Consider the following 27,255-nt stretch of genomic DNA (forward strand, 5'->3'; position numbering starts at 1 on the left):
AGAGTGGGGATTGAAGAGGAAAAAAAAAAAAAACCCCATCAAAATCCCACAGCAAAAAGGAGCAAACACAAAGAAGGAAAACATATATTTTGTTGTCAATAAGCTGTGTACGTGTAATAGCATAGAAAGAAACAAAAAGAAAGTCAGGTGCACATTAATTTTCCAAAGTTCTAAGTAATAAAAGAACAATAAGATAGATATTCAAATTGATATGATCTTCAGATTGATAGATATATTAGTTATTGTTGTCACAACAAAAATGATCAGATCGGTATAAAGCTTTTTAAGAAAAAATAAAATACATAGAACTATTAAAGTTTAAAATTAACCTAAAATTGTAGATAACAAACAAAGAGGGACACTTCTTTGAGCTTTAGCTCAATGCTTGAAAGATCATCCCCTCTTGCATAAGATTTTGTGTTCAAGTCTTGAGGAGGACATAAAAATTAAGTCCATGGGGCAGAGTTTACCCTTATTAATCGTCGTGCTTTCGGGCGGATTAATAGGGTTTTTTCCCCAATCAGGTATTTGAAATAAACATTTTTACTTCGAGAAAACTCTCTAGCGCGGATCTGGTTAAAACAACGTATGTTAGACCTCCCGCTGTCAAATCGCGACACGAAGTTTTAAGTGAAATTCACCTTTCCAAAAAAAAAAGGACGATGACAATGCATTGTTTGATCCTTAAACGTTAACTTTTTTAATCTAATAAAGATAATGTTTAATTAAATTTTATACTAAAGCTGTAAATATTTTTAAGAATATACTAATTTGATAAATAAGTTTTTCCATTATATTATTTTGGAAAAAAAAAAACTCGATCTCAATAAACTACATCTTGTTTAGAAAAATGTGAAATCAAAACACGTAAAAAATGATTATTTTTTTGAAATCTTTCTCATTTTCATTAAAAACAAATGATATGAATAATGATTATCTTGAAATCAAGTTTGAAATTAAGTTTTAAGCAAGGGTAATGCAATCTAATACCACACGACCACACCCCTATACATCGCTTTTACTTTTTTCATCCATCATTCTTGTACGAGTAATTTTGTTGGCATTGTATGCCACACTTAACCCACTTCAACAATCAAAACATACACACACACATTTATATAAACAAGAGCAAGAACCCGTGCGTTACACCGGTGAGATGGTAAGGTGATAGGTCATAGAGTATGATAGGTCAGAAGAAGATGAGTCATAGATGTAATAGCCAAATGCCTTAACCTACGGGCTTCGCCTTCGGATTTAAAAATTCGTCGAAAGTATATCAAATGACATTTCTAATGAAAGAATATGAAATTTTAAGAACACCCATATAATTTTTATAATGTATCGATGTACGGTTTTTGAGATAAAAGATTTTGAATGAATTGGAGGAATAAATGATTTATGGAAGAGGGAGAAAAAAGAAATTATTGGTTGAGATTTGAAGAGAGAGAAAGAGTAATATAGTTATTTTAGGTAAATATAGAATTGATAGATGAGACATTTTAGGAAAATAAATGTTGAAACTTAAAATTTAGTCAATGGCCTTTTGCTTTATAATGTACTCGTAGTATAGGTTTCACACAGACTCATGGTATAAAGTAAGGGGTGGTATATTGTCGTCTCTAATACTACGATAGGGTCGGCATGGGTGTTATCGCTTGGTATGGTCATACTGCATAATTTAATCCATTTAATGTCATCTCCTTAAAGATGATTGTTCATATTTAAAAGGGATTATTACATATGGATGTAACTAACTATGCTAAAATGTTTATGCTATGTAAAGATTTTTCAATATGTCTATGTTATGTAATGAACTTTCAAATTATGGTTATTCGATATACCCGGGTATATGTGCCAACCATGTAAGCTATCACGTGTAAGTTTTTGATTTGTCAAGTACATCCAATAACCAGAATTTGAAAGTTCATTACATGATATAGACATTGACATTTTACAAGATTTTTACGTAACATAGACATTTTAGCATAGCTAGTTACATCCACAGATAATAATCCTTATTTAAAATGAACAAAATCTAATTTTCTTAATGCCATTGATATTTTTAAGTGTTTCTACCTAGCTTCTGGGCTTCAAATTAATGTCTTCAAATCTAAGTTGTATGGTATTGGAGTTTCGGGTTCAGAAGTAGATAACTTTGTAAGATTGGCTAGATGTAAGGGAGATTGCTTTCCTTTTATTTACTTGAAGGTTCCAATTGGTGCTAATATGAAAAGAATTAACTCTTGGCAGTCGGTGATTGATAAGTTCACTAGAAAGTTAACGAAATGGAGAGCTAAATTGCTATTTCGCATGCCTTTTCGCATGCCTTCTACTGTTTGTAATACTTTGGAAGGAATGCGGGCAAAATTCTTTTGGGGTACAAATCCCGAGGTTTCTAAGATTCACCGAATTAAATGGGATTTGGTCATTGCTAGTAAAGAAAAAGGAAGATTAGGTTTTGGGAGTATAAAAACATTCAACACGGCTTTGCTTTAGAAATGGAAATACGGGCTTTCTTTATTGTCCTAAGGCTTTATGGGTAAAAGTATTAAAAAAACCTTTATCTGAAGTTTTCCACCACTTGCCTTACTGGAAACGATGTCACACTTTCCACTCCAAGTATTTGGCATTCTATTTTGCATCTCGTTCATGACTTACATATTGTAGGTACCATCCCAGTAACTGTAATCAAAAAGAAAATTGGAAATGGAATAGATGTTTCATTTTGGCATGACATTTGGGTAAATGATTCTCCTCTAGCTTCTCAATATCCTCGTTTATATGCTTTGGAGACACAAAAGAATATTAAAGTTGGTGAAACTTGGAATGGATGTATAGCCAATGGCGATGGCATCGTAATATTAGAGGGGGTATCGAAGAATCTCAACTTCATAATCTTGCTGGTCTCATTAAACAAGTGACTATTACAACCGCTCGCGATCAATGGAAATGGTACTTCGAAGGTATGGCTGAGTTTTCTGTTAAGAGATTAAGATCATTCATTGATCAATCCTCATTACTGTCTCATTATTTGGCTACTAGTTGGAATAAAATCGTACCAAGGAAAGTTAATATACATGCTTGGAGGGTTGTTAAAAACCGACTTCCTACTAGATTTAATCTTTGGTTTAGAGGTGTTCATCACAATTCTTTGATTTGTCCTTAATGTGGAAAGGGTATTGAAACGTTGTTTCATATCATATCAGATTGTCATATCGTTAAGACGGTTTGAAAAGCCATCTGTAAATGGCTTAATATGGATATTCCTTTTCACTTTGATCTCGCCGATCTTATTCAGTTTGTGAACGACATGAATAAATCTAAGGTTACTAAGGATATTGTGATTACAATCATATATATCATTTGGTGGGAGCTTTGGAAATTTAGGAATGATGTTGTACTTAATCAATCAAAAAGAAGGAACAACATACTAGTTGAAACCATAATTAGTCTCTCTTACTTTTGGTTCCATTATAGACAGACGCAAGAAGACTACAATTGAATGAGACGTTTGGATCAACAATCCTTTACTTGCTTTTTAAGCTTGTGGTTAGTTTGATTGTAATTTTCAATAGTCTATAGGTAGTTTCTTTTTTTGTATACTATATTTGTACTTTTGTATCTTGACTTCTAGTATTTTGCTAGTAGGATTTTTATATAATATATTTTTGCCATTCTAAAAAAATAAGAATATTTAAAGAAAATGTTTTTATAAGACCATAATCTTTAAAAAGATACATCTATTCTCTAATTATTTGATTAAAATTGTATAATTTGTTTTTCAATTATCAGTATGTTTTTACTAGTATTAATTATTCTTTTTCAGGATTAGTGAACTTATTTTTAACACATGCAAAAATTTAGTATACAAAAGGCCTATTTTTATTTATATATTGAGCAGGGCCTATGAAATCGACAGAACGCCCTTGATTATGTGTAATATACCCAATCACATACCGCTAGTTCTATAAAAACTGTTTAAGCTCATCTTAACTAGCTAGATCTTTACAAACTTCTTCAACTTAAAATGGTAAATCCAACATATATTGTCATCAACTCTAATAACATTTCGTTTTCCTTGTTTTTACATATAAAGCCAAAACACATATTATGCAAGAAGACTATAATTGAATGAGGATCAACAATCCTTTACTTGCTTTTTAAGCTTGTGGTTAGTTTGATTGTAATTCTCAATAGTTTATAGGTAGTTTCTTTTCTTGTACACTATATTTGTATTCTTGTATCTTGACCTCTAATATTTTGCTAGTAGGATTTTGAGTTAATTGCAAAATTGGTCCCTGTGGTTTACACACTTTAGCAATGGGGTCCCCTTTTAAGTATTGTTGCAATGGGGGTCTTTATTTTGAGAATTTTTTGCAAGTTTGGTCCCTTTTTAACAGGACCGTTAGTGGGTGTCATCAAAGCCTAACAGAAGAGACCATCATTGCTAGTAAAGTCAAAAAGGATCCCCATTACTAAAATGAAAAAACCATAAGGACCAATCTTACAATTAACAACTTGATATCTTTTTTGATTTAATTCAAGAAATTGCAACATACAATTGTCAGTGCGCAGATCCCAAGTATACTTTTTAACTTTTCTATAAAAAAATAAAAATTAATAAATACTTAATTTAAATATAACTATTAACATACATTAGCTTTTCATGATTATTGATAATTAAACTATTAAAATCATATTTCTACAAAATATTCTAAAATTTGTAAATGCTTCAATTGTTGATGATAATCTCCACATAATAATTTATACTCACGTCTTAAAATAAACTGTATTACTCAATACATAAAAAACATATTAAAAAGTTTGTTATGATCTGTATAACTATAAACTATATATTTATTACTCGTAATTAATATTTCGACAAAAACGAAACCCTTTACCGCCGAAACAATTCATTGTTAAAACAAAAAAAAAATTACGGCCACAATTGAATGCTTAAAAAAAATTGTATACCTCTAAAAACAAAAAAAATTTCAACCAATTCTGAATAAACATTACCAACTCAATATCGTTTTTACTCAGAGTATAGGTTTGATGCTCCATAAAATAAATTAGAAGGTATACATGAGAAACAAAAATTAATCGGCCGACCAAAAAAATAAACAAAGCTATTTGAGAACAAAGGCTATCAATCCTACCATACGATGTTCTAAAAGAACTTTGACTTAATAGCATATATGTATAATTAATAGAAGCTAAGGAGATGTTTCGGAAGAAAATATATATACCGGTCGAAAATTTTATTTATGGTTATGAGAGACTTCGTGCTGATAACGTGTTATAATATGAAGATAGAAGAGAAAAGAATTGAGAGAGAAACGATAGGTTAATCTTATTAATGAGAGATCTTCCATATGCCTTATATTTATAGGTAAACATATAGAACATTATAGAGATTTACAAGGGCTATAATATGGAAGGTGAATATCCACCATAATATAAAATCATAATATATATATATATATATATCAACTATTTTTCAAAGTAAAAAAGATTATACAAGGTACATCTCCATTATTAAAATTTTTGAGTATACATAAGTTTACTAATTAGGGATCTGATACACTGACAATTGTATGTTGTAATCTCTTGAGTTAAATAAAAAAAAAATAAAATATCAAGTTGTGAATTGCAAGATTGGTCCCTATGGTTTTTCCATTTAAATAATGGGGGTCTTTTCTGAGTTAATAGTAATGATGGTCCCTTCTGTTAAGATTTGACGACATTCGCTAACGGTTCTGTTAGAAAGGGACCAATCTTGCAAAAAATTCTCAAAACAGGGACCCTCATTGCAACGATACTTAAAAAGGGCCTCTATTGTTAAAGTGTGTAAACCACAGGAACCAATTTTGCAATTAACTCTAGGATTTTTATATAATCGTCCTTAAAAAAAATGAACAAAACACAATAGATACGCCCAAAGAGTCTCAGTTACTACTTGAAATGTGAATTCAGTGGAGTAATTGCAAACAAATACAAATAAACATTCACAAAATGAACTATTTACTCTCTTTTATATTACTCTTTCCATTCCGGCTATGTTTTCAGTATTTAAAATCTATATATAACATCTAAAAATAAGTGGCGAAAAAAATAAGCTTATAACTTGATGGATACAATATACTCCGTATATCTTTATCACATGCTTTGTGTTATATGAAGTTATTTGCATAAAATAATCACGAACTTTGTTTGAATTTTTTAAATTTAAAAGTAAAGAATTATCCAAAAAAAGAGTGAATTTTGATTTTTATCATTACGAAACTCTTTACAGGTCAATATCTAAGTGGATTTAGGATAATTTTTATACTTGATTTTTAGTTTTAAAAGAAACAAAATCAAAATTGATTTCGATTTCTATAAAAATCCAAGTTACAAAAGTACCGTCACTTAAGAAAAAAATATCATCAAATGATAACGAGAACAAATAACCAATCACTTGATCGTAATTATTGTTTGTTGAATTTCTATACTTTTGGATTATATACATGTGCTTCATTTAAACAAACATAAGCACTAAAAGTATTTAACATGATTGACAATGCTTCATTATTGTGATACGAAAAGTTTGAAAATTATTTTTTTTCCGAACATTCAGTCGGTATGGGACATCAGGGAAACCCCACCGTATAATGATGAAGTTTTGCACATACCCTAGACAACGAGATGTTAACCATGTGTCGTTACAAGTATTCGGAGGAAAAACCCCCAAGACTTGTCATCCATAAGGATCAAACTCAGGATCTTGGGTGAAACTTGGGATACCTCTGAACAGTTAGACTAGTCATTATTAGCAAAGATAAGTAAAATAAGAATGCAGAACAGCAGAAGCCAAGCTTTGTAGAATCGAGTTTGGTTTAACAAAATTTATTAAATATTTATAATCTATAAGTTGAGAGGGGGAAGGGGGAAGTGCTTTAAGCCTTTCTCTATTATGACATGTCTTACTTTGTTTTTGTGTGTTACACCAATTTTTGCTTTTCAAAGAACACCCCATTTCTGTCGTGACCACTTCTTCCATACAATCTCCATTTTTTTATATTATATTTTATTTTGACACAAAAATAGTTATTGTGTTCTATAAGTTCATTAAAAATTTATTTTTAATTAAAAAAACACTTAAGATTTAAAGAAAATAACAAAGCAAATATAAAACAAATACAATTTATTACAACATTACATAATTTAAAGAAGAATAAAATAAAATTATCCTTATTTCATCTTCCTTTCCTAGGACACAAACACACACACGTTCACATACAGTAAACACATATACAATACAAATATTATATCTATTTTCTTCCTCAAGATACACATAAAAAACGGTAAATCGACGAGAACCCCATAGTCCCGTGTACCAAATTTGGAACCTACACTACCACCCTACAAGGTTATGTGTACTGGGTTAGTTCTACTAGATGGCGAAGAAACACATGTGTTAGGTTTTTTGAACCAGGACTCTATTATTGATTGACACCTCCACACATAGAGACCCACCATTACACAAGCAGGTAGCCAGCTTCTTAAAGAATGGTTGGTTAATGAATCCACTCCCACAAATATGAGAAGTAAGATTCGAACCCAAGTGGATCCTTCCAAGATCAAAGACGTTACAAATGGGCCACCAACCCTATTGACTTCTCCAAAATAAACATATACTTATACATATACATTGTAAATAACCCCCACCCCAACCCCATATATATATATATATATATGGGAAGATGAATACGTGGTTTCACATACCAATATTTTAATCTATTAAATTCGTGGGGCAATGTTTTTTCTATTTATTATATAACATATATTAAAATTTTGGTATGTGACGAATTTTCCATCTAAGCTTAGATGAGGGACAACCCATCTTGCCACTTCCTCCAAAGGACGTGAACTCTAGACGATGATCATGACGCCGCTACAACCTATCACGTCATTCACAATGTGATTGTTGATGGCCTTCTCGATGTGAGATAGGGAAAAGGCCTTTAGAAGTATATATTACTTTACCAATAGTCATTTAATACACTCAATTATAGTAAAAAAAAATAATCCTTTAGTAGAAAGTTCAACTTATTTTCGTGTTATATATCTACTTGAAAAACAAACGTAATTAAACTCACAACCTATAAACTAAAGGATGTCATAATTAAACAAATCATATCTTATATAAAAAAAACAAATAGAAAAAATGGTATCGTCATTGGTTGGTACATGATAAGGGATCGTACACCTTGTTGCAGCCGGTGTCCGGACAATGATTCCCGCATTTCTCACCCACTCTTTCTCGATCATGTTACTACACATGTGAAGCCCTTTGCGTTTTTCATGATCTTTAAGTTATGAAATAAACTAGAATTATGGATGCATGATGCGCGTGAAAGCCAAATTTATTTTTGAGTTGTTCAATAGTGATGCGTGGCCAAAGCGTTGGGGTGAAATGTGTGACCGACTGTTCGTTAAAACTAAAACATATACATCATAATAATAATACTGACAATCAAAAAGCAAGATGATGTAACATATATTCTTATATTATAAGTGCAAAAGCATGGTGTAGCAAACAATTATCCCACTTTTATAGCAAAATATACTAAGTCTAACAATAAGCTAGAAAAAAGGTTGATTCTTATGGATAAAGAAATGGAAAGAGAATATTAACATAAATGAGATACATCTTTCCTAAGACAAACCAAATATCCAATAAGAACATATAAATAATGGGTGTTATTACATATAAGTGAAGTGTCTTAAATAGTTAGAGAACCAAAATTATAAATTTATGGTGATTAAAGTTAGGGGATGTGACGGATGTCTAATATGTTATTAACAGTAATTACACAGCTGCTGTTGCCCTCACATTCAGAGGGATGATTATTGATTTAACATGTGACAAACAAGAGAATGTTTGTGAGAGGAGAATTGATGTTATTAACAACATTTAATATTACCCCTTAAAAGTTATATTGTACATTAAATAGTTAGAGAACCAAAATTAAGTGTTATTAGAAGCATAAATGTTAACATTATGGTGATTGATGAAACTATATTTGGTTTTGCTATCGTGTGTATAACAAGTTATCAAAATAACTTCATACCTATTATATTGTTTGTGTTTAACAAAATTTATATTATATACTAGAAAAGTATATGCGCAATGCGGTGTCTGTGATGGTGACTATAGGTGGCGGCGGTGACGGCAACAGGTGTTGGTGGCGATGGCGGAAATCGTGTGGCTATTAAAGTAAAAATAATTGATTTAAAAGAAATATTGCAGTTATTTTAAAGGTTGATAGATTTATGTTGTTAATAATTTTATTAATGGTTTAATATGTATATTAGATAAAGATATTTAAATTAGTAAATGAAGGAAATGATAACTTGGGTCGAAAGAGGTACTTTTGGCTTTTTGGGTAAAAGTAGTGTGTAAGTTGAAAAAATGTTGAAAGTTAAAAATATTTTAGATTTTTTAAGATTAAAAAATTAAAATGGAGATAAGATAGTTTCCGTTATAAAAAGAAGTTTAAAAATAACCACATATGGCTTGTTATAACATGTAACCTAGTAACATAATACTAGTTTTAAGGACTTTACAACATACAAAGTAAATTAGGCTAAAGGGAGTGAGACTACTTATGGAAAGGAGGTTTGCGTCATGTGACACTATCTCATCAAGTGGGTAGCTTCTTGAAATTAGGGGAGTGGGCTATTTAATTGTGTTAAGGGATTTTCGATAATTGTCTCTAGATAATTGGTTGAGGTTGAAAAAGTGAGAGAGAGAAAGAGAAAAGAGAGAGTTAATTTTACTTTTTGATGGAGAAAGAGAAGCTTTTGGACGATACATCATACATATAAGTTGTCATTTTTGATTTTTTTGGCTGGATCGTCACCTGGGGGTGGTGTTTTGGATGACATGACTGGCGATCTGGGATGAGCTCACCTCACTCCCCACAATCTTACTATCATATATACTTCTTACTTTATGACAAGTAATCAACAACAAACACTATCTCAAAAATTGGTTTATGTGCTAATTTTTAATACTCGTAGAATGTTTTTAAAATAATAATGATAAATCAATATAATTGGTGCGCTTAAAAATCAATCTGATATTAAGATGGTGACACTTGGAAGATTCAATAATAAGATTAGAAAAAATATTTAGTGGGATACACATGTCAAAGTTTTAGGTTGATTTTTAAGTCTATTTATCAATTTTTTTTTTTATAAATAATCCGTTTACTTTTTTAAACTAAATACCCGTTTACGGCTCTTTAATACGTTTTGATAGGAAAGAAACATCTAAAAATCCAAAAATAGTGGTAACCGGAAATAGCCGGTCACTTATTACTCACACACTAATTGTGGTGGTGGTTGTTAGACCTTTGGACCACAACCTGTTGAAACTACTGAAAAAAAAACACACACACACACAGTATTGACCTCCAACCAATTATCTTCTTCTTTTTCTCTGAGCATTATCATAATTCTAGAGAGAGAAAGTGTTTCAGAATTGCAAATTTCATGTAAATTTGAACTGAATTTGATGTCTGAAGGCTGAATTTATGATTCAGGAAGCTACTTGATGTGATTCTAAAGGTGTACGGACGGAAATTAAGGTCACTTTTAAGGTTTTTATGGTTAATTAAGTATTTCGGAATCTATTTATGTTAATTTTATAAGAATTATTAGTATTTGAAGCTGTTTTGATGTTAATTTGAAGTGAAATTGTGGTTAAAGGTTTGAATTCTAGGGTTTTGTGGTGAATTTAGTGTCTCGGAACGTTTCGGAAGCTATTTGATGCAGTTTTTACTGAAATTAAGCTGATCTGCTGTAGTTTTTAGGGTTTTGTGGTGAATTGATAGTTTATGAAGCTATTTGATGTTAATTTTGAGTGAAATTGAGTTGATCTGTGGTGATTTTTAGGGTATCTGAAGCAATTTGATGAATTTTATACTGAAATTTTATTGATCTGTGGTGAGTTTTAGGGTTTTGTGGTGAATTAATAGTTTCGGAAGTATTCGATGTTAGTTATGTTCATTTGATGCTTCTTTTGAGCTGATCTGTGGTGAATTTTAGGGTTTTTGTGAGAACTGGTAGTTTTGGAAAGTATTTGATGTTGAATTGAAGGTTTTTAGTGATTGAAGGTTGAACTTTAGCGTTTTTGGCCGGAAATATGTGATTACAGCTATTGATATAGAGATCTGTGATGAGAGTTTGATTATTTTAGTGAAATGACATCTTCAGAAGTTTCAAGCAAAAGTAATAATAATAATAATACTAGTAGTAATATGAGAGTAGGAGATTTAGATGTGTTTTCGTTGTCTAATTTTAGCGATAAAAACGACACTGTTGGTGATTCTATAGCTGCTTCGGCTATTTCCGGTGCCGGAAAAGGTACTTCCGTGGATCTTCCTATCGAGATTTTATTGTGGTTTTATGTTAAATTTATTATATTGTGTCGTGTGAAGGTGATGCAGATAGCGCGCTTTACAAGGAACTATGGCGAGCGTGTGCTGGTCCGCTTGTTACGGTTCCCCAGGAAAACGAGCTAGTGTTTTACTTTCCACAAGGACACATTGAACAGGTTTAGATTTGTGCTTAATATATGTATGTAGGATTGTAGGCATTTTCTTAATAGTTTGTGTACATACTTAATGTTGATGAGCTGTTTATTACTCTGTCGGTGATTTGAAGGAGTGGTTGTGGATTGGTTTTTTGTTTATAGGTCGAGGCATCGACTAATCAAGTAGCAGAACAGCAGATGCCGATTTATAACCTTCCATCAAAGATTCTTTGCCGTGTTATGAATGTGCAGTTGAAGGTAAATTTATTAATGATCACTGGATTTTCATGTTTGTTTTAGAGGATTTTACTTGGGGATGATATGGATTGTCAAATGGTTTTTATGGTGTTGGGTTTGTAGGCTGAACTAGAGACAGATGAGGTCTTTGCTCAAATTACTTTGATGCCGGAACCTGATGTGAGTTTGCCCTTGCTTGAATATCTGTTGTTGTCATTGATAGCCTATTTACAGATGTTTTTTTTTAATGACAGCAAGATGAAAATGCGGTAAAGAAGGAGCCAGCACCGCCAGCCGCATCTCGGTTCCACGTGCATTCATTTTGCAAGACGTTGACTGCTTCTGATACGAGTACTCATGGTGGATTTTCTGTTCTGAGGCGCCATGCTGATGAATGTCTTCCTCCACTGGTTAGTAGCTTACCTTGTAAAGATCTAAAAGTCGATCAGATTATGTTGCTGGAGTTTTGTTACTTAGGCATATAGTTGTCATCTGGGTGTTCAGGACATGTCAAGGCAACCTCCTACGCAAGAGTTAATAGCCAAGGATCTGCATGGAAATGAATGGCGTTTCAGGCACATATTTCGCGGTAATTGTCATATAGACGTTCACTTTTTAATGATCAACTTTATGTAGACTTTTTTTGTGCAAGTGTGCGACTGTATTTATCATGTTTATAACAATGTTAAATTGAACAAAGGAGTTACTGCATGATCAAAGAATGTTAGAAAGTCATACCAATGCCGGTTGCTGTGCAAAGAATGAAAAAGGGAAACCTTTATTCGGTAGTCAGAGTTCATTTACTCGGTTTTATAGTTAAATGTTTCTTTATATAAAGTTTGTTTGCCAAAGCCTAAAATTTCCTTAAATTTAAAAACCCATTCATTTTACTATGTCTTTTGTTTGGAAATATCTGTTATGAGTTTGAATGTGCAACTTGTTTTGTTATCTGGCAAAGTATGCTTCTATCTTATTCAATTCGCTTTACTAATAGTTTATCAACACCAGGTCAACCACGCAGGCATTTGCTTCAAAGTGGTTGGAGTGTCTTTGTTAGTTCCAAAAGGCTCGTTGCTGGTGATGCTTTTATTTTTCTAAGGTAACTAGAGATCTCAGTGTATGATCATATACTTTTCGTTTTCCGTTTTAATATATTTTTGTTATATACTCGATTACTCTCTTGTACCTGACAAGTAAATGGGAAATATAGAGGTGAAAATGGAGAGCTTCGTGTGGGGGTGAGACGCGCAATGAGACAGCAAGCAAATGTGCCGTCTTCTGTCATATCCAGCCATAGCATGCATCTTGGAGTGCTTGCGACTGCATGGCATGCCATCCAGACAGGAACCATATTTACAGTCTATTACAAGCCTAGGTATGTAATTAAAGCTGTGGAATTTAATGGAACATTGACTTTGTTGATCATACAAAGTTCTGTCTGCGCTAATTTCTGATGCTCTTGTCAAAGCCCCTTATGTGGAAAATTCGATCCATTTACTTAAAAATGAGTTGATTTGGTTTTTTTCCCCCCTAACAGGTCGAGTTGATATGTGTTACACTGTTACCCAAACCTGTTTTGACCTGTTATCCAGACCACCCATCTTGCCACCTCTGCAAACCCATGATGTTCTATATTCTCTTAATGTGTTTTTTATGGATAACTAGTATGTAATTTTATTAGAATCTTTGGGGGTGAATATTATCTTTCTTAAGTGCATTTGTTGGTTACTCAGAGTCATGATTGACCTGCTCAATTTCTAATCTTCTTACAATATTTATTGTATAGGACTAGTCCTGCAGAGTTCATTGTTCCGTATGATCAGTACATGGAGTCTCTCAAAAACAACTATTCCATAGGGATGAGATTCAAAATGAGGTTTGAAGGTGAAGAAGCTCCAGAGCAAAGGTATAGCTAGTGTTTTTGTTTTACTGTTGGCTGTGGAAGCCAAGTTTTTTCCATATCTGTTATTCTTTTTTCTTGTGCCCAAATTGTGGCATTAAAATTTGTATAATCCTGTAGATTTACTGGAACCATAGTTGGGATAGAAGAGTCTGATCCTAAAAGGTGGCCTGAGTCTAAATGGAGATGCCTGAAGGTACTATTATGAGTCATGCAAATCATATATATACTTCCTGCAGTACGCCATGCAATCTTACAATCTCCATCTTTTTATAGGTACGATGGGATGAAACATCAAGTATTCCTCGCCCAGAAAGAGTTTCACCTTGGAAAGTGGAGCCCGCTCTCTCCCTACCCGCAATAAATCCACTTCCAGTGCATAAACAAAAAAGGCCCCGGTCAAGCATGTTACCTTCGTCCCCCGATTCTTCTGTTCTAACAAGAGAAGGTATCTACTTCCTTAGCAGTGTAAATATCAGATGAACAGTTTGGCTAACGGGTTCAGGTCAAATGGGTATTTTTGGTACTAGCTGAGTCAGGTTGGACCCTAAATACTTTTAGACCTAATTTGGAAGCTATTTTATTATTTATTTATTACATAACTACTGTTAAACATGAAACATCTTTTTTTGTTCATGTGAATAATAATCTGATATTTTGAATACAAACGATATAGGGGAATTTGATGCATTTAAAATGCACTATGGGAAACTTTTTGACATTTGACTGATTGGATCTGTTTCACTATAGCTAATCCTTTTTTTATTTAGTTTGTTTGATCAGAAACAGATAAAGCATAAAACACAAATTCACAAATATACAAGTAGATGGTCAAACTAACTAAACCTAGCCCTGGTCTATCTTTTTTCATGAAATTTGTTCTTTAACAAGATAACATGAATATAGGTTCATCAAGGGTTGTTGCAGCAGACCCTTCACCTGCAAGTGCATTTTCAAGGGTCGTGCAAGGACAAGAATTATCAACCTCAAGAATCCCTTTTGCAGAGAATAATGAGTCAGACACGTGTGGTATACCTCTTCAGTGGGCATCTTCAGTAATAGACGATAACAAAACAGACCATGGTTCTATGTCCCAACGATACAGAATGGAGAAAATTTTACCCTTTGAAAGGCCCGTTGATACCTCTTTCACAGACCTAATATCAAGTTTTGGATCCTCTGCGGGTCAAACTGAGGGAAAATTTAGTGTACAGTCAAACGTGTGGTCTACAATGCCCTCCAATTTGTCTCTCAACCTAATGAGCTCACCCACAAAATGTGCTCATACCAGTGCTTTTGGCGAGTATCCTGTTCATAATAACCGAAGGGGTAATGAGCAGGAACATAGAAAGTGGCTGATGCCTCCACCACTTCCTTCATATGTACATATACCGAAATTACCTTTAGTTCAACAAAATGAGGTTAGGAAGCCCGAGGATGGGAATTGCAAAATTTTTGGTGTACCCCTTGCTGGTAACAAGGTTGCACCGGATGTAACAGGCAATGCACATCAAGGCTTACAACTACAACATTACCCGACCTTCGAATCTGATCAAAGGTCTGAATTTTCGAAGAGTCTGAAAGTTATGGGTAATCCACAATCTGGTAAAGAACTAGAGAAGCAATATCAAAGTTCCCAGCCACAACCAAAAGTACAGGGAGTTTCAACAAGGAGTTGTACAAAGGTATTAGTCATGAATTTTGGAAAAAGGGCAGGTTGAGTAATCCTTTGAGACCTTGCTTAACAGCCTTCTTGTGCTCTTATAAGTTATATCAACTCAAAGTGTTTTCCTCTACTGATAATTCTATAAACAGGGTTTTAGTATAAGGGGATACCTTTTATGAGTCGAAATAAACCGGTAGGGTTGACCCGGAATACTCTTCCTCCATATATATATATATATATATAAGTTCTGTGTCAAGTAGGGTTCCAGTAATATTATTTCATTATACGTCTTGATGATGCTTGTAAGCATTAAAAATACACTCGGGGAGACTTTCGACTGGTTTAATATATTAGAGGTAAATCGTAAGCCAAATTGACCCATTTTGAAGTAAATGGGCAGAAATCGCCACTTCTAGTTGTATAGTATATTTCTATTCTATGCGCCTATGTGTTTTGACTTGCATATTGCTATTCATTTCAGGTTCATAAGCAGGGGATTGCGCTTGGTAGGTCCCTGGATCTTGCTAAGTTCAACAACTATGATGAATTGATTGCTGAACTGGATGAGTTGTTTGAATTCAATGGAGAGCTGAAAAGCCGAAGTAAGACTTGGCTGGTTGTATACACCGATGACGAGGGTGACATGATGCTTGTCGGAGATGATCCATGGCAGTAAGAACCTATATCGCAAGTTATTGTGTTCATATAGGGTAACAAAATAGATGGGTTTGTAACAGGTCAAATGGATATCTTCTAGTATTGGTCAGATTGGGTAAGTGGGGATGGGGTATATGGCCGATATGATTACAAAAAGATGATATCAAACTTGGATATAATAAGAGGCTTTATTTGTTAAAAATACACTTTGGCTGACTTCAGATTCATTCAATTGATTTGACCTTATTAAAGGCAAAACATTATTTGTAACAACCCATATATTAGTAAATAGGTTGAATTTATCTTGTGTTATTTATCACTAGCATTTGCTGTTTAAGGTTCTTACTTCTTACTTTCAATATATCCAGATAATGTTGCCATATTCTTACCCGTCTGCTTTCCTTGTATCTTATTCTTATGTATCAGGGAATTTTGTGGCATGGTTCGTAAGATCTTTATTTATACCAAAGAGGAGGTTCAAAGAATGAATCTTGGGACTCTAAATTCAAGGGGAGAGGAGAATTCATCTGTTGCAGGGGTAGATGGCAGGGAGATAGGAACTCTTCCAGCATCTTCTAGTCCCGAGCACGCATAGGTTTTTATTACTATGTCTAGGTAACTCACTCAACTTCTGTTATATTATCATATCATATGCACTTTATAGTATACACGTTAAGGTCATTTCATATATGTTGGTTGCATCATAAATAACCTCCAACTTCAGATTTAAGATTATATTTGACAGTAGGTGATATAGGTAAATGGCCCATCTAGGGCTCTAGGCTACTCAAGAAAAAGTCAAACATGGTTTTCTCTGAATATTTTTCGAAAATTTGAAAGGTTTACTTAAATTCTCTTAAGTTTATAGCTTTTTATCGGCAAAAAGATGGTACCTGAAATAGATAATGAATATAGTTGGTTAACTTTATATGCAGTTAACCCTATAAATCATATAGAGATGAACCAAAGTTTATCTTTATATGCAGTTACCTACTTACCCCTGTACTAGTATACTTGGTATAGAATGGACCAAAGCTGGTTAACTTTGTATGCAATCAATCTGCTTCACTACTAGCTGTGAAGAAGCTAGAAAGTTAATGCAAGACTTTGATTTTTACAGGTATATGTTTATAGGTGGATAGGGAGTATGATAAATATATATAGCTAATGGCAGTCGAGAGGAGTTGAAATAATTATATTTAAGTTGCGTCAAGATGGCTTCTACTTCCCATTGATCATTAGTGTCTTTGGAGTGGAGGTAAGTCTTCGATGATATCATGTTTTGAATTTTGGACAGTTGGAGCTGTTATATTGCGGCATGGGGCTCCTTAACGTTGTTATTATCCTTATTATAGAATGAATATATATAAGTATGGGTTGTATATAGGGTGATATTGGGAGTATGGAGTATGGCATTATTATGTACAAATGTCTTTTGCTAGCTATAGTTGTCCCAGTTTCTTTTTATGCGAGGAGAAAGTTATTGAACCTTTAATGGAGATCGTCTTTATGTGGCTTTTTATCTTTATAAATCACTCCTTTATGTGGTTGGGGAATCTATCTAGTGGTAGTGTAATTTTTAAGGTGATCATGTAGTAATGAAAGTTTATATTTTTTTAAACTGTGATAATGAAAGTTTATTAATCGCCTTTTTCTGACCAGCATCTAAAAAAACACATAACATGTTCAATAAATTGATCATGATTATCATCGAAAAGTATAACAATGAAATTTAATCCGTTCTATATTTCAACATGTATAAGTTGGAAAACGAAAGCATAATTATGTTTTTAGACATTTTTCAATTGGAAGTTTGGTGCTTTATTTATCGTACATGCCTTTTATGGACGCAATGATACTCTTTATTAACATCAACAAGACGGACATTATTAGAGAATGGTTTCTATTGTCTTATACATGTTGAAATGTAGAACGGATTAAGTTTCATTGTTATACGGGCAAGTGTGGCAAGTGGGATTAATTACTGGAAGACCGACGTACTTTATTGAAAGTTTGTTGGTCTGGTTTGATAGACAACTATGTACAAGAAGTAAAGTACGTTGGTCTTCATTAATCCTTAAAAGAAAATACATTTAACCGGCTATCACCGATCAACGGGTAAAGTTTTGGTCAACCATGTACAAATTTGAAAAGTATGTTGGTTATACAGCTTAATTTTCTGGTTTGATGGGAAACCATGTACAAGAAGTAAAGTACGTTGGTCTTCCAGTGATTAATCCCATAATAAGTTCATAACTGTGTATATCTATCGTTTAGTGCCATATCCACTACTATATTGATTTTTAGTTCTCTACTAAACCGAATAAAACTGCCTGCCCATCTCAACTCAATGTTCTATAGTTAGTACTAGATTTAAATCCCGTGTAAAACACGGGTGAAATAAAAAAAAATAAATGATAGTCCCTCCTTCACATTGAAATAACCGAGTTTCATTTTTTTTATTTGTTAAACATAGATATTTGATCATGCAATGACATAAAAAATGACATTGTAAAAGGTTGTATTGTTATGGAAAAATATACATCTTATTTGCTATATGAACAGATATGTAATGTTATATATGTACTCATGTACAAACTGAAAAGTGAATTTACTATTATTCACTGATTGGTGTCAATTTAAACAGGTTAAAACATTATTAGTAGCCCAATTATCAGAATTCCGTTAGCCTAGATTTCATATATATATAAAATTTTAATAAAGACTAAAAGAAAAGCAAACAAACACTAATATTATATTTCATACATATAAGTGTGTTATTGCAAAAGAATATTCAAAACCAACATTCATACTTACTAAGTTGTCATATTTTTAAACGGATATAATACTAATTGTCCAAACATAAAGTCACAATAACTTCCGTGACGTTGACATAATTAACAAACATGAAGACGAAGTGTTTGAATTTCCAAATTGCCATGAGGGTGGTATTGAAACCTCAAGGTGTCATCTTCCTCTATTCCAGTCCGCATCATGAAATAGGTCCAATCCATGATCATAAGCAACTCAGTAACATCTCCAGTTAAATGAAATGGGAAGACCATTTCATCAAAATGAAGGACACTTGTATCGTAGTTGAACAACTTGTGCTTACGAACAAAAGTATTTGGCAAACTCTACATGAAATGAAAAGTAATGTTAATACGTAATATGTAAAGTGTAACATTTGTACTTTCAAAAGCTGTTCAGTATGTTTCAAATACAATGAATTAAACAATAAAATTATATAATGATTCAGAAAACAACAAAAATCTTACCAATTGATTCATTTGAATATTACGACGGCGAATAGTCTGAAAGCAGTGTGAGGCATCAGTTGAATGTGCAGCGTGAGGATACCTACATTTGTGATATTTGGTTTCAAGAATCTGCTCATCATCGGAAGAAGATGAACAAAACTTCATCTCCTTGGCATGATTAATCACTACATGATACACAAATGAATATGCAATAGTGTTAATAAAAGATATGTTTTGAAAGTTGGATAACATAGGTAACATTGTAAAGACTGTTACCATCACTATGAACGCCTTTAAAACTTCCATCAGATTGAAATACTTCAACCTTGAAAGTGAAATCCAAATTCTTGCTGAACTTAAGAATGTTACCTGGACAAATATTATTGATGGAACAGAAATTCTTCCATCGTACTCCCTCAAAACCACAAGCCATCTTGCCATGACGACCATCCAATTGATAGTAGCGATAACTAACACTTACTTTTGCATTCTGTTTCCTACCAAACACAACTGCAGTATGTTGCTAGCCATGATCCATATTTTTGTTCAAAGTAGACAAAAAGAATGCAGAAAGCACCTATAAAGAAACAACAATAATGTAAACCTTCGAAAACTGTATTAGTAAAAAAATATATTTAAACAAAATTAAAGAATTGATTTTTGCACAATTGCGTACCACTTTCTGAGAAATATGATTACTGGCAACAATTAATTGACTTTTAACTGCTGAATCACTCGGTTGCATCATTCTAGTATACTCCAAACCACCAGTACAGTAAACTTGAACACCAAAGGTATATTACTCTTTGAAAGTAAAGCACAAAGTACCAAACTGTTGATATGGATCAGAGTTCACATACTTGATCCATCCATCACCAGATAGAACACAACTACCATCTTTCAAACGGGCAACATTAACTTTATGTTTTTTCCCTCTAATGTCAATCAATTTCATAAAAAAAGCCCTTGTTTTGGCAACACATTCGCAACAATGTTTGGTATGACCTAAAAAGAATTATAAAATATAGTATTTTCAATGAAATCATACATATATCCTAATTAAATAATTAGGAGTATATTAAAAGTATATAGTAATAGAAAACACTAACCAGGTGGTTGACAAACTCTTTAGTTTCCACAATTGACAGGAAATTGGAATTCAAACTCCAACTATTTATTCAAATCAAATAAACCAAAAAAAAATAAAATAAGATGAACATTTCCAAAACCTAATAATAATAATTAAATAAACAAAAACATACATTATTTAGTAAAAAGGCAACAAAAAAAAAAAGAAAAACATACATGTTTCCCTGTCCCCTAAAAGATAATTTACTACGAACATTATCTGTAACTCTAAAAGTGAAGTGGTCCCAAACAAATATATCCAACATAAATATTTTGGATCAAAGTAAACCTTAATCAACATAGAAAATTAAGAAACTAAAAGTAAAAGAAACAAAAGATAAAATAAACTAACCTTTCCAACCATAGTGCTTAATCCACAATATCAAAATCCAGGGATAGAATTCTGTTTGATGTAAAAGACGTGTGGTTTTTTATTTGGTGGGCGGATGTTATTTTATTTAGTGTGAAGTGATTAAGCAGATTAGGTTAAACGGTATAGTAATAAAAAATGAATTAAAGAATTCTTAAAGTCGAGAATTAACCCTTAAACTTTGAAACTGATGAGAAAGTTTAAAGTAAAAAAAAACTTTATAAAGTTAACCCCTATAGTTTTAAAAGTTTTATACAGAAAACATGATAGGAGTATTTATAATAAAGGTATTTTTTAAAAGAAATCTGGTGGGCCAAAAAAAGAAGGTTTAGTAAAAAATATTAGTCCAACCCAAATAATTAGGTTAGTCCATGTTTTAATAATAAAAAGTAAAAAATTAAACAGTCATAACAGTGAACGTTCCATTATTCCTCACCTAACTTTCTCTCATCTTTTATTTCATTTATTTCGATCGGGTTTTATCTCGGTGGTAGTTCTTCCATATTGTATGTGTGATAAAGGCATTTAAATGGCTCTTGAGGATCAGGTTTTTATTGTTTACTTTCTTGTTTACTTTAATGATGAATCTGGTCTGTTAGAAACTTCATTATATGTACTGAAAATTTAGGTTTTCATTATAATATTTTATATTTTTTGTACCAATTAGTTTGTGTGTATACTACTTATTTTAATGGTTTCTTATATTATATTGTTTTAGGGTTTTGGAATACGTGTTTTGTTATTTTTAAAATATATATATATTGCTGTCTTTGATGATTAGGGTTTTTGATTTTTTTCTGTTGGTCTTCCAATGATCAATCCCATAATAAGTTCATAAGTAACTGATGTGCGAAATCTAGCTTTAAATTTATAAACACGATTTACCGAAAATACTGACTACTACACACTCACAGGCAGTGTACCTGATCGCATGCAGTATAGTTAAAACTGGTAAGCCGAGATCGTTCGCAAGGACTTAAACAAGCATTTGTAAAACGTTAAATGATTCAAGTAAAAATGGGGGTTTTGTGGCCGAGTTACCACGTTGCGAGCAATTAGTTTGAAAAGTTAGTAATCCCAAAGGATTAATCGAAAGAGAAGTTTGTTGTTGAAAACAATAATTTAAAAGTCACCCATCTTGATTTCGCTCAACAGAATGTTAGGATTGCACATTTGATGAAGTTCAAATTCAATTTAGTGATTAAATGACCGAGACTCAAATTAATCGTCAATCCCGTACCCGTCAAGTTAACAACTTATTCTACTCTCTTGCACAAACTAGTTTCATTATTAAGACCGGTACCCCGAGACGCCTTTTTATAACTTCCCTAGTTAAACAATTGTTTTGGTCATTTCAGATAACAATTTTTGCCTATCGATTGTACCCAACCGTCAACCCGTTAATTCTTATCAAATACTGATTACCCTCTACCGTACCCGTCATAGAACCAATTGCTTCTAACTAAGCAATCAAAATAACTTATACCCAAATCCTAGTCGTCACTAAGCAATGAGCACAAATTATCCGCAATCAATAATTGAATAACAAAGAATTAATAGATTAAGTTCACGACAAAATGTTAAATCAAATCACTTGAATTAATAAATATTGTGCAATCCCTACATAATGTCTCACTCCATCAAGATGGATGAAAAGGCGATTAGTCACTCATATTAAAATACGAATAACAAATCAAATAGAAAGAATTCATCGTTACCGAATACAAAGAATTGAACGGAAATAACGAGAATAATCCAATCGTAATATCGATCTTCAAGAATGATAAATCTGATCAAAAGTCTCCTCAAAAGGTCTTCAAAACGGCTGGAAAGTATATGATAGGGTTTTGGAATGAAAAACAAGCTATTTATATGTTTCCAAAAACTTTATGCAGATTCGTCCTTAAGCTGCGGCGCAGCCCCTCATTGACTGCTGTTGACTTTTTGACTTTTATTGACTTCGTCTGGGACACCACTGGATGAGCTGCTGCGCAGCTTAAGCCTTCTGTTTTACAGCTGCTGCGCAGCTTACTTGATTCCAGATTTGACTTTTGTTGACTTTCACCAAACTTTATCCAAACGACCCGGAAATCATCCGTAAGCACTTATTTCACTCCAAGAATGTCGTTTTCTTCAGAAATACGCTCAAGTATCTGCTACTAACCTGAAACACTAACAAATACCTTAAACGCAACAAATGTATAAGAAACGACTCATTAAACATGCTAACTTAACTATATAAACCGTGAGAAATGGATATAAAATACGACATATCAATAACTGTGTATATCTATCGTTTAGTGCCATATCCACTACTATATTGATTTTAAGTTCTCTACTAAACCGAATAAAACTGCCTGCCCATCTCAACTCAATGCTCTATAGTTAGTATGGCATAGTTCAAGTAATATACAAATATACAATCACCAGCTTGGTGTGAGTAAGGATTGGTTTACCCTAAACAAACGTTATCGATAAATACATTTCACTGCCGGTTGTGACGAAGGTTGAATATTTACTGGTGGCATATGAGCTTAGTTACTGACTACTCAATCAAATCTGTTATATATTTAGATCATCCTTAACTCTTCATTCTTTTTACCTACTTTTTTTCCTATCACATCACATTTTCACCACCACCTTTTTTTGTTCCTCTAACCCATTACCTTACCCCCTACCTTTCACCTCTTCTATAGACTTCCCATTGTTAGCTCTTTACCTTTTTCCACTTGAATCAGATCTTACAAATTTAAATAAAAACAAAACATTCATTTTTATATATTAAAAAAGGAAAATGTTTGATATGTCTAAATAATAAGCCTAAAAATTTGTCTAAAAATTTAATGTTAACATATGACATGATTAAAGGTGAAGATTAATAAAGAGAATAAGTGTCATCCATTGAATGTTTTGGCATGTTTTTAGGTATATGTTTTAGGCATATATATCATGAGGAAGGGTTATTTAAGAACCCACAAATAAAAAAGAACCCAATAACCATTCTAGACTACATATTTTTTCTCTCTTTCTCTCTCTTCAATTAAATAGTAAAATTCACCAAAATCATTCAAAATGTTTTATCTCACAAACCGTAAATCGTTAGACGAAACAAAAAGCATGGGTAGTCTTAAAATTTCGTCATCTTTCATTAGAGATCCAATTCGATATACTTTTGATGACTTTTTAATTTTCGTTTTTTCCCCTCTTTGTACTTGTGTACCTACACATGTGTAAAATCATTGTTTTCACATGTAAATTAGTAAATGAACTTATGTACACAACAATGAAGGTTAAGAGTGGAGCCTGTCAATCCATGTCGGAGCCATGGTGGCCAAGGACGGATCCCGTTAGGTAGATCACCCATCACCGGTCACCCCCTATGACCTATCACCCTCAATGACCTATCACCCTATGACCTATCACCCTCAATGACCTATCACCCCCACTAGCTTTGTTTTATGAATATCCTTAAAGGCGAAGCCCGTTCCGAATCATAGTTTTTGTTCAACCTACACATGTGTAAGTAACAAAAAGAAAACGAAAATTAAAGAAGTCGTCAAAAGTACATCGAATTGGATCTCTAATGAAAAAGGATGAAATTTTAAGACTACCCATGTTTTTTGTTTCGTCTAAAGATTTACTGTTTGTGAGATAAAACATTTTGAATGATTTTGGGTGAATTTTATTATTTAATTGAAAGAGAGAGTAAGAGAGAGAATGTGTCGTCTAGATTTGTTCTCGCGTTTTTTTTTTTTATGAATTCTCAAAATAACTCACCCCTATATATCATTACTCATAGAAAAAAAGTTGTAATCAGATTTCGGCCATTTAATCATCATTCTACACAATCTAAAACACAAACAAAATCAAAGCAAAATAGTTTGAATTCTGATATCGACCCTAAAACTAGCACCAGCAAAACTCCCCAATTTTCTTCACCACACGCTCCTGCCACACGATTGATCTACATCACATTTTGAGGTTCTATGGATTCCAGTAGCACTGCTTTAATCTGATCATTGTCCAAATTTTCATTGCATTTCTACAAAAAAAAAAAAAAAAAAAAAAAAAACTGAATCAAACAAGAACTCCAAACCAATGACAACTAACGTATAAATTCATATGTCAGCAATTTACAAATGTTTAGTCAAATAAACTTGTAAATTTACATATATGTACCTTAGCTCGAAAAACATCTAGTACAAAACCATTGAAAGAGCTGATAATCGCTTGTTGGATGTCTAGACCAAGATTATCAAGACCATGTATAATTGAATACAACAAACCCGGTTTCCAATTGCAAAACATGTGTATATTAACCACTCCTCCTTCTCTTTGCCTCACTTCGATCTACATTCAACACATGAAAACAAATAAATCACGTGTGTCTGCTTTTGCATATAGAACGAAAAAGTTACAAAGAAAGTATTTCGATGTGAAATAAGTATCATGCTAGTCTCAACCATTACTTTGAGACCCACAATTAGCTTTACACTTTAAACAGTTAAAAAAAATACCATTAGAGTGTAAATAAAAAAGCCACAAATTGCTCGTGACCACAACCACGAAGACTTGACCACCAAATCACCACCAGTCCCACACAGTGGTGTGGATTCATGGTCGAGTGCACCACCAGCAGACCAGTGGTTACCATTGCGACCACTTTTAACATTTAATTTGGGACGGAAGGAGACTTACAACATATTCACATTTGTTTTGTATCAATCCATCTAGTATACATCTCTTATAAATAGAAACATACGTGTTAAGCCCATAGAATGGAACATACCCTTGCAGGCTCTTGGAAACCCATCCCTTCGATGGATGAAGTTCCAGCATTGGCAGTCTGGGTGAGTTGGTACACCTCTTTGGCGGTAGTAGCAGGCGACGCCAAAGAGTTTGAAGGGATCGACTCAAGTTCAAGGCTAAGCTCATTAATTTTGTGCTTGAGATCTTTCAAATACCAGATTGCGTCTGCAAGAATCGAAGCCCTGTCCATCTATCAACAAAAATTATATTATACAAGTAAACATATATAAAAGTTATATAAATGAAACAGAAGAATATTTACTGATTATTATGAAATGAAACAGATGAATTATATAAGCTTTTCTTTTTAAGAATTTAATAACATCATAATCCATGTGAGTTCATAAAAAAGCAAAATCAAATCAAACATATTTTGAAACAACTTCAAAAGCACAAAAAATGTTACATATAAAAGTTACAATGACAAACCTGTATTCACGAGAATTATATGCATGCAAAAACAAGATTAAAAAAAAAATATATTATCTATATCTTATATCTCTCACCTTGGTAATTTTTGGCACAATAGTCCTAAGAGATATCAATCTAGCATTCAACTTCTTTCTACGTCGTTGTTCGGACGCCAAATTCTTGGCTGGAGTCGCGTTTCTCATTCTTTTTTTGCCTTTACCCACGCCGGAGCTCTCTCCAGTGACATAACTCGGAGCAGATTTATCAAGACTTCCATCACTATTTGTATGATCACTTGAATTGATCCCCAAAGGTCCAAGACTTTGGAACCCCAAATCATTCTCATAATGGGTAGTTGGTAATGGAGAATCCAGTGTTAAATTCGGACTATCCAAATCAAAAGTTTGGAAATTTGTTAATGAGTTTGGAAATAAAGGAAGGTTGTTTTCTGGGTAATTTTGGTGTGGCATATACCAATTGTTTATGTTATTATTTTCATTAACTTCAAGCATGGATTGCAACAAATAAACATTGTTGAGATCATTTATGTAACTGTTGTTGTTCATGTTTGGATTGTTGTTGTTCATGTTTGGATTGTTATTGTTTATGTTTGGATAGGTGAAGTTTATGTTTTGAATTGGTGGTGGAAAGAAGGTTTAATTTAAAGATGGAAGTTGCATAAGGAAAGGGGAATGACTTTTATAAATGGTGGTGACAGTACTATGATATATGAGAACAACTTAGCTGGATTTGTTTGGTAACTTCAAATAGATTTTCCAAAGTGTTATTGACTTATTGCATAGGTCACAAGTTTCATGTGTAAGATTCTTTCGTTTTTATCATGTGGAATTTTATGAATAAATATTAGTTTTTACCTTTGTTAAGATATATAGTTGGTGATATTATATAAAGAGTATTGAATTTTTGTTGAATATATACATGAAGTTAAATTACTATCATGAATATCACATGTCTGATCACTAGGACACCTTACAGATGGTTACATTGTTTTTGGGGTAAAAGGGTTTTTGCCCAGTTAGTATTAGACGGTTACACTGTTCAGTTGTTCTCTTGATGATATTGATACAGGTAAAAAGTTCTTGGCTCATAGGTTGTGAATAACTGATTCGACAACTTTGTAATGTTAAAACGACAACCAATTTGTGCAGGCTCAAACCCATTTTGACCAGTTACCCAACCCGTTTATTATGCCGCTTCTATAAACAAAAGATA

The 27,255-nt window shown here is 32.8% G+C and overlaps 2 protein-coding genes across 3 annotated transcripts; one reads left to right on the forward strand and one right to left on the reverse strand.

The window, feature by feature from the left end:
* The first annotated feature begins 10,454 nt into the window (after positions 1-10,454).
* LOC122607855 (auxin response factor 2B-like) lies at positions 10,455-17,602 on the forward strand. 2 transcript variants are annotated; one of them, XM_043780922.1, is made up of 15 exons: positions 10,455-11,415; positions 11,490-11,605; positions 11,747-11,842; positions 11,945-12,001; positions 12,076-12,231; positions 12,326-12,410; positions 12,830-12,920; positions 13,032-13,196; positions 13,608-13,727; positions 13,842-13,917; positions 13,998-14,169; positions 14,628-15,406; positions 15,869-16,059; positions 16,471-16,659; positions 17,165-17,602. In XM_043780922.1, exons 1-14 carry the CDS (start codon positions 11,253-11,255, stop codon positions 16,637-16,639), a joined length of 2,436 nt encoding a protein of 811 aa, XP_043636857.1. In that variant the 5' UTR covers positions 10,455-11,252; the 3' UTR covers positions 16,640-16,659; positions 17,165-17,602. The 2 variants fall into 2 exon arrangements, with proteins under 2 accessions (XP_043636857.1, XP_043636858.1); XM_043780923.1 differs by having other exon boundaries at positions 11,499-11,605.
* Positions 17,603-24,600: 6,998 nt separating this feature from the next.
* LOC122608204 (transcription factor SCREAM2-like) lies at positions 24,601-26,672 on the reverse strand. Its single transcript, XM_043781291.1, has 4 exons — positions 26,118-26,672; positions 25,592-25,801; positions 24,982-25,152; positions 24,601-24,844 (listed from the first exon to the last, which is right to left on the reverse strand). Exons 1-4 carry the CDS (start codon positions 26,607-26,609, stop codon positions 24,767-24,769), a joined length of 951 nt encoding a protein of 316 aa, XP_043637226.1. The 5' UTR covers positions 26,610-26,672; the 3' UTR covers positions 24,601-24,766.
* Between the last annotated feature and the right edge of the window lie 583 nt (positions 26,673-27,255).

The sequence above is a fragment of the Erigeron canadensis genome, chromosome 7, assembly GCF_010389155.1.
Source record: "Erigeron canadensis isolate Cc75 chromosome 7, C_canadensis_v1, whole genome shotgun sequence".
NCBI lineage: Eukaryota > Viridiplantae > Streptophyta > Magnoliopsida > Asterales > Asteraceae > Erigeron > Erigeron canadensis.

Excerpts from the sequence above, each read along its gene's own strand:
- LOC122607855 (XM_043780922.1), top strand. The coding sequence starts at position 11,253 with ATGACATCTTCAGAAGTTTCAAGCAAAAGTAATAATAATAATAATACT. Across the intron at positions 11,416-11,489 it reads TATTTCCGGTGCCGGAAAAG|GTGATGCAGATAGCGCGCTT; the intron begins GTACTTCCGTGG and ends TGTCGTGTGAAG. Across the intron at positions 12,921-13,031 it reads GATGCTTTTATTTTTCTAAG|AGGTGAAAATGGAGAGCTTC; the intron begins GTAACTAGAGAT and ends TGGGAAATATAG.
- LOC122608204 (XM_043781291.1), bottom strand. The coding sequence starts at position 26,609 with ATGAACAACAACAATCCAAACATGAACAACAACAGTTACATAAATGAT. Across the intron at positions 25,153-25,591 it reads GTTTCCAAGAGCCTGCAAGG|ATCGAAGTGAGGCAAAGAGA; the intron begins GTATGTTCCATT and ends TGTTGAATGTAG. Across the intron at positions 24,845-24,981 it reads TAGATGTTTTTCGAGCTAAG|AAATGCAATGAAAATTTGGA; the intron begins GTACATATATGT and ends TTTTTTTTGTAG.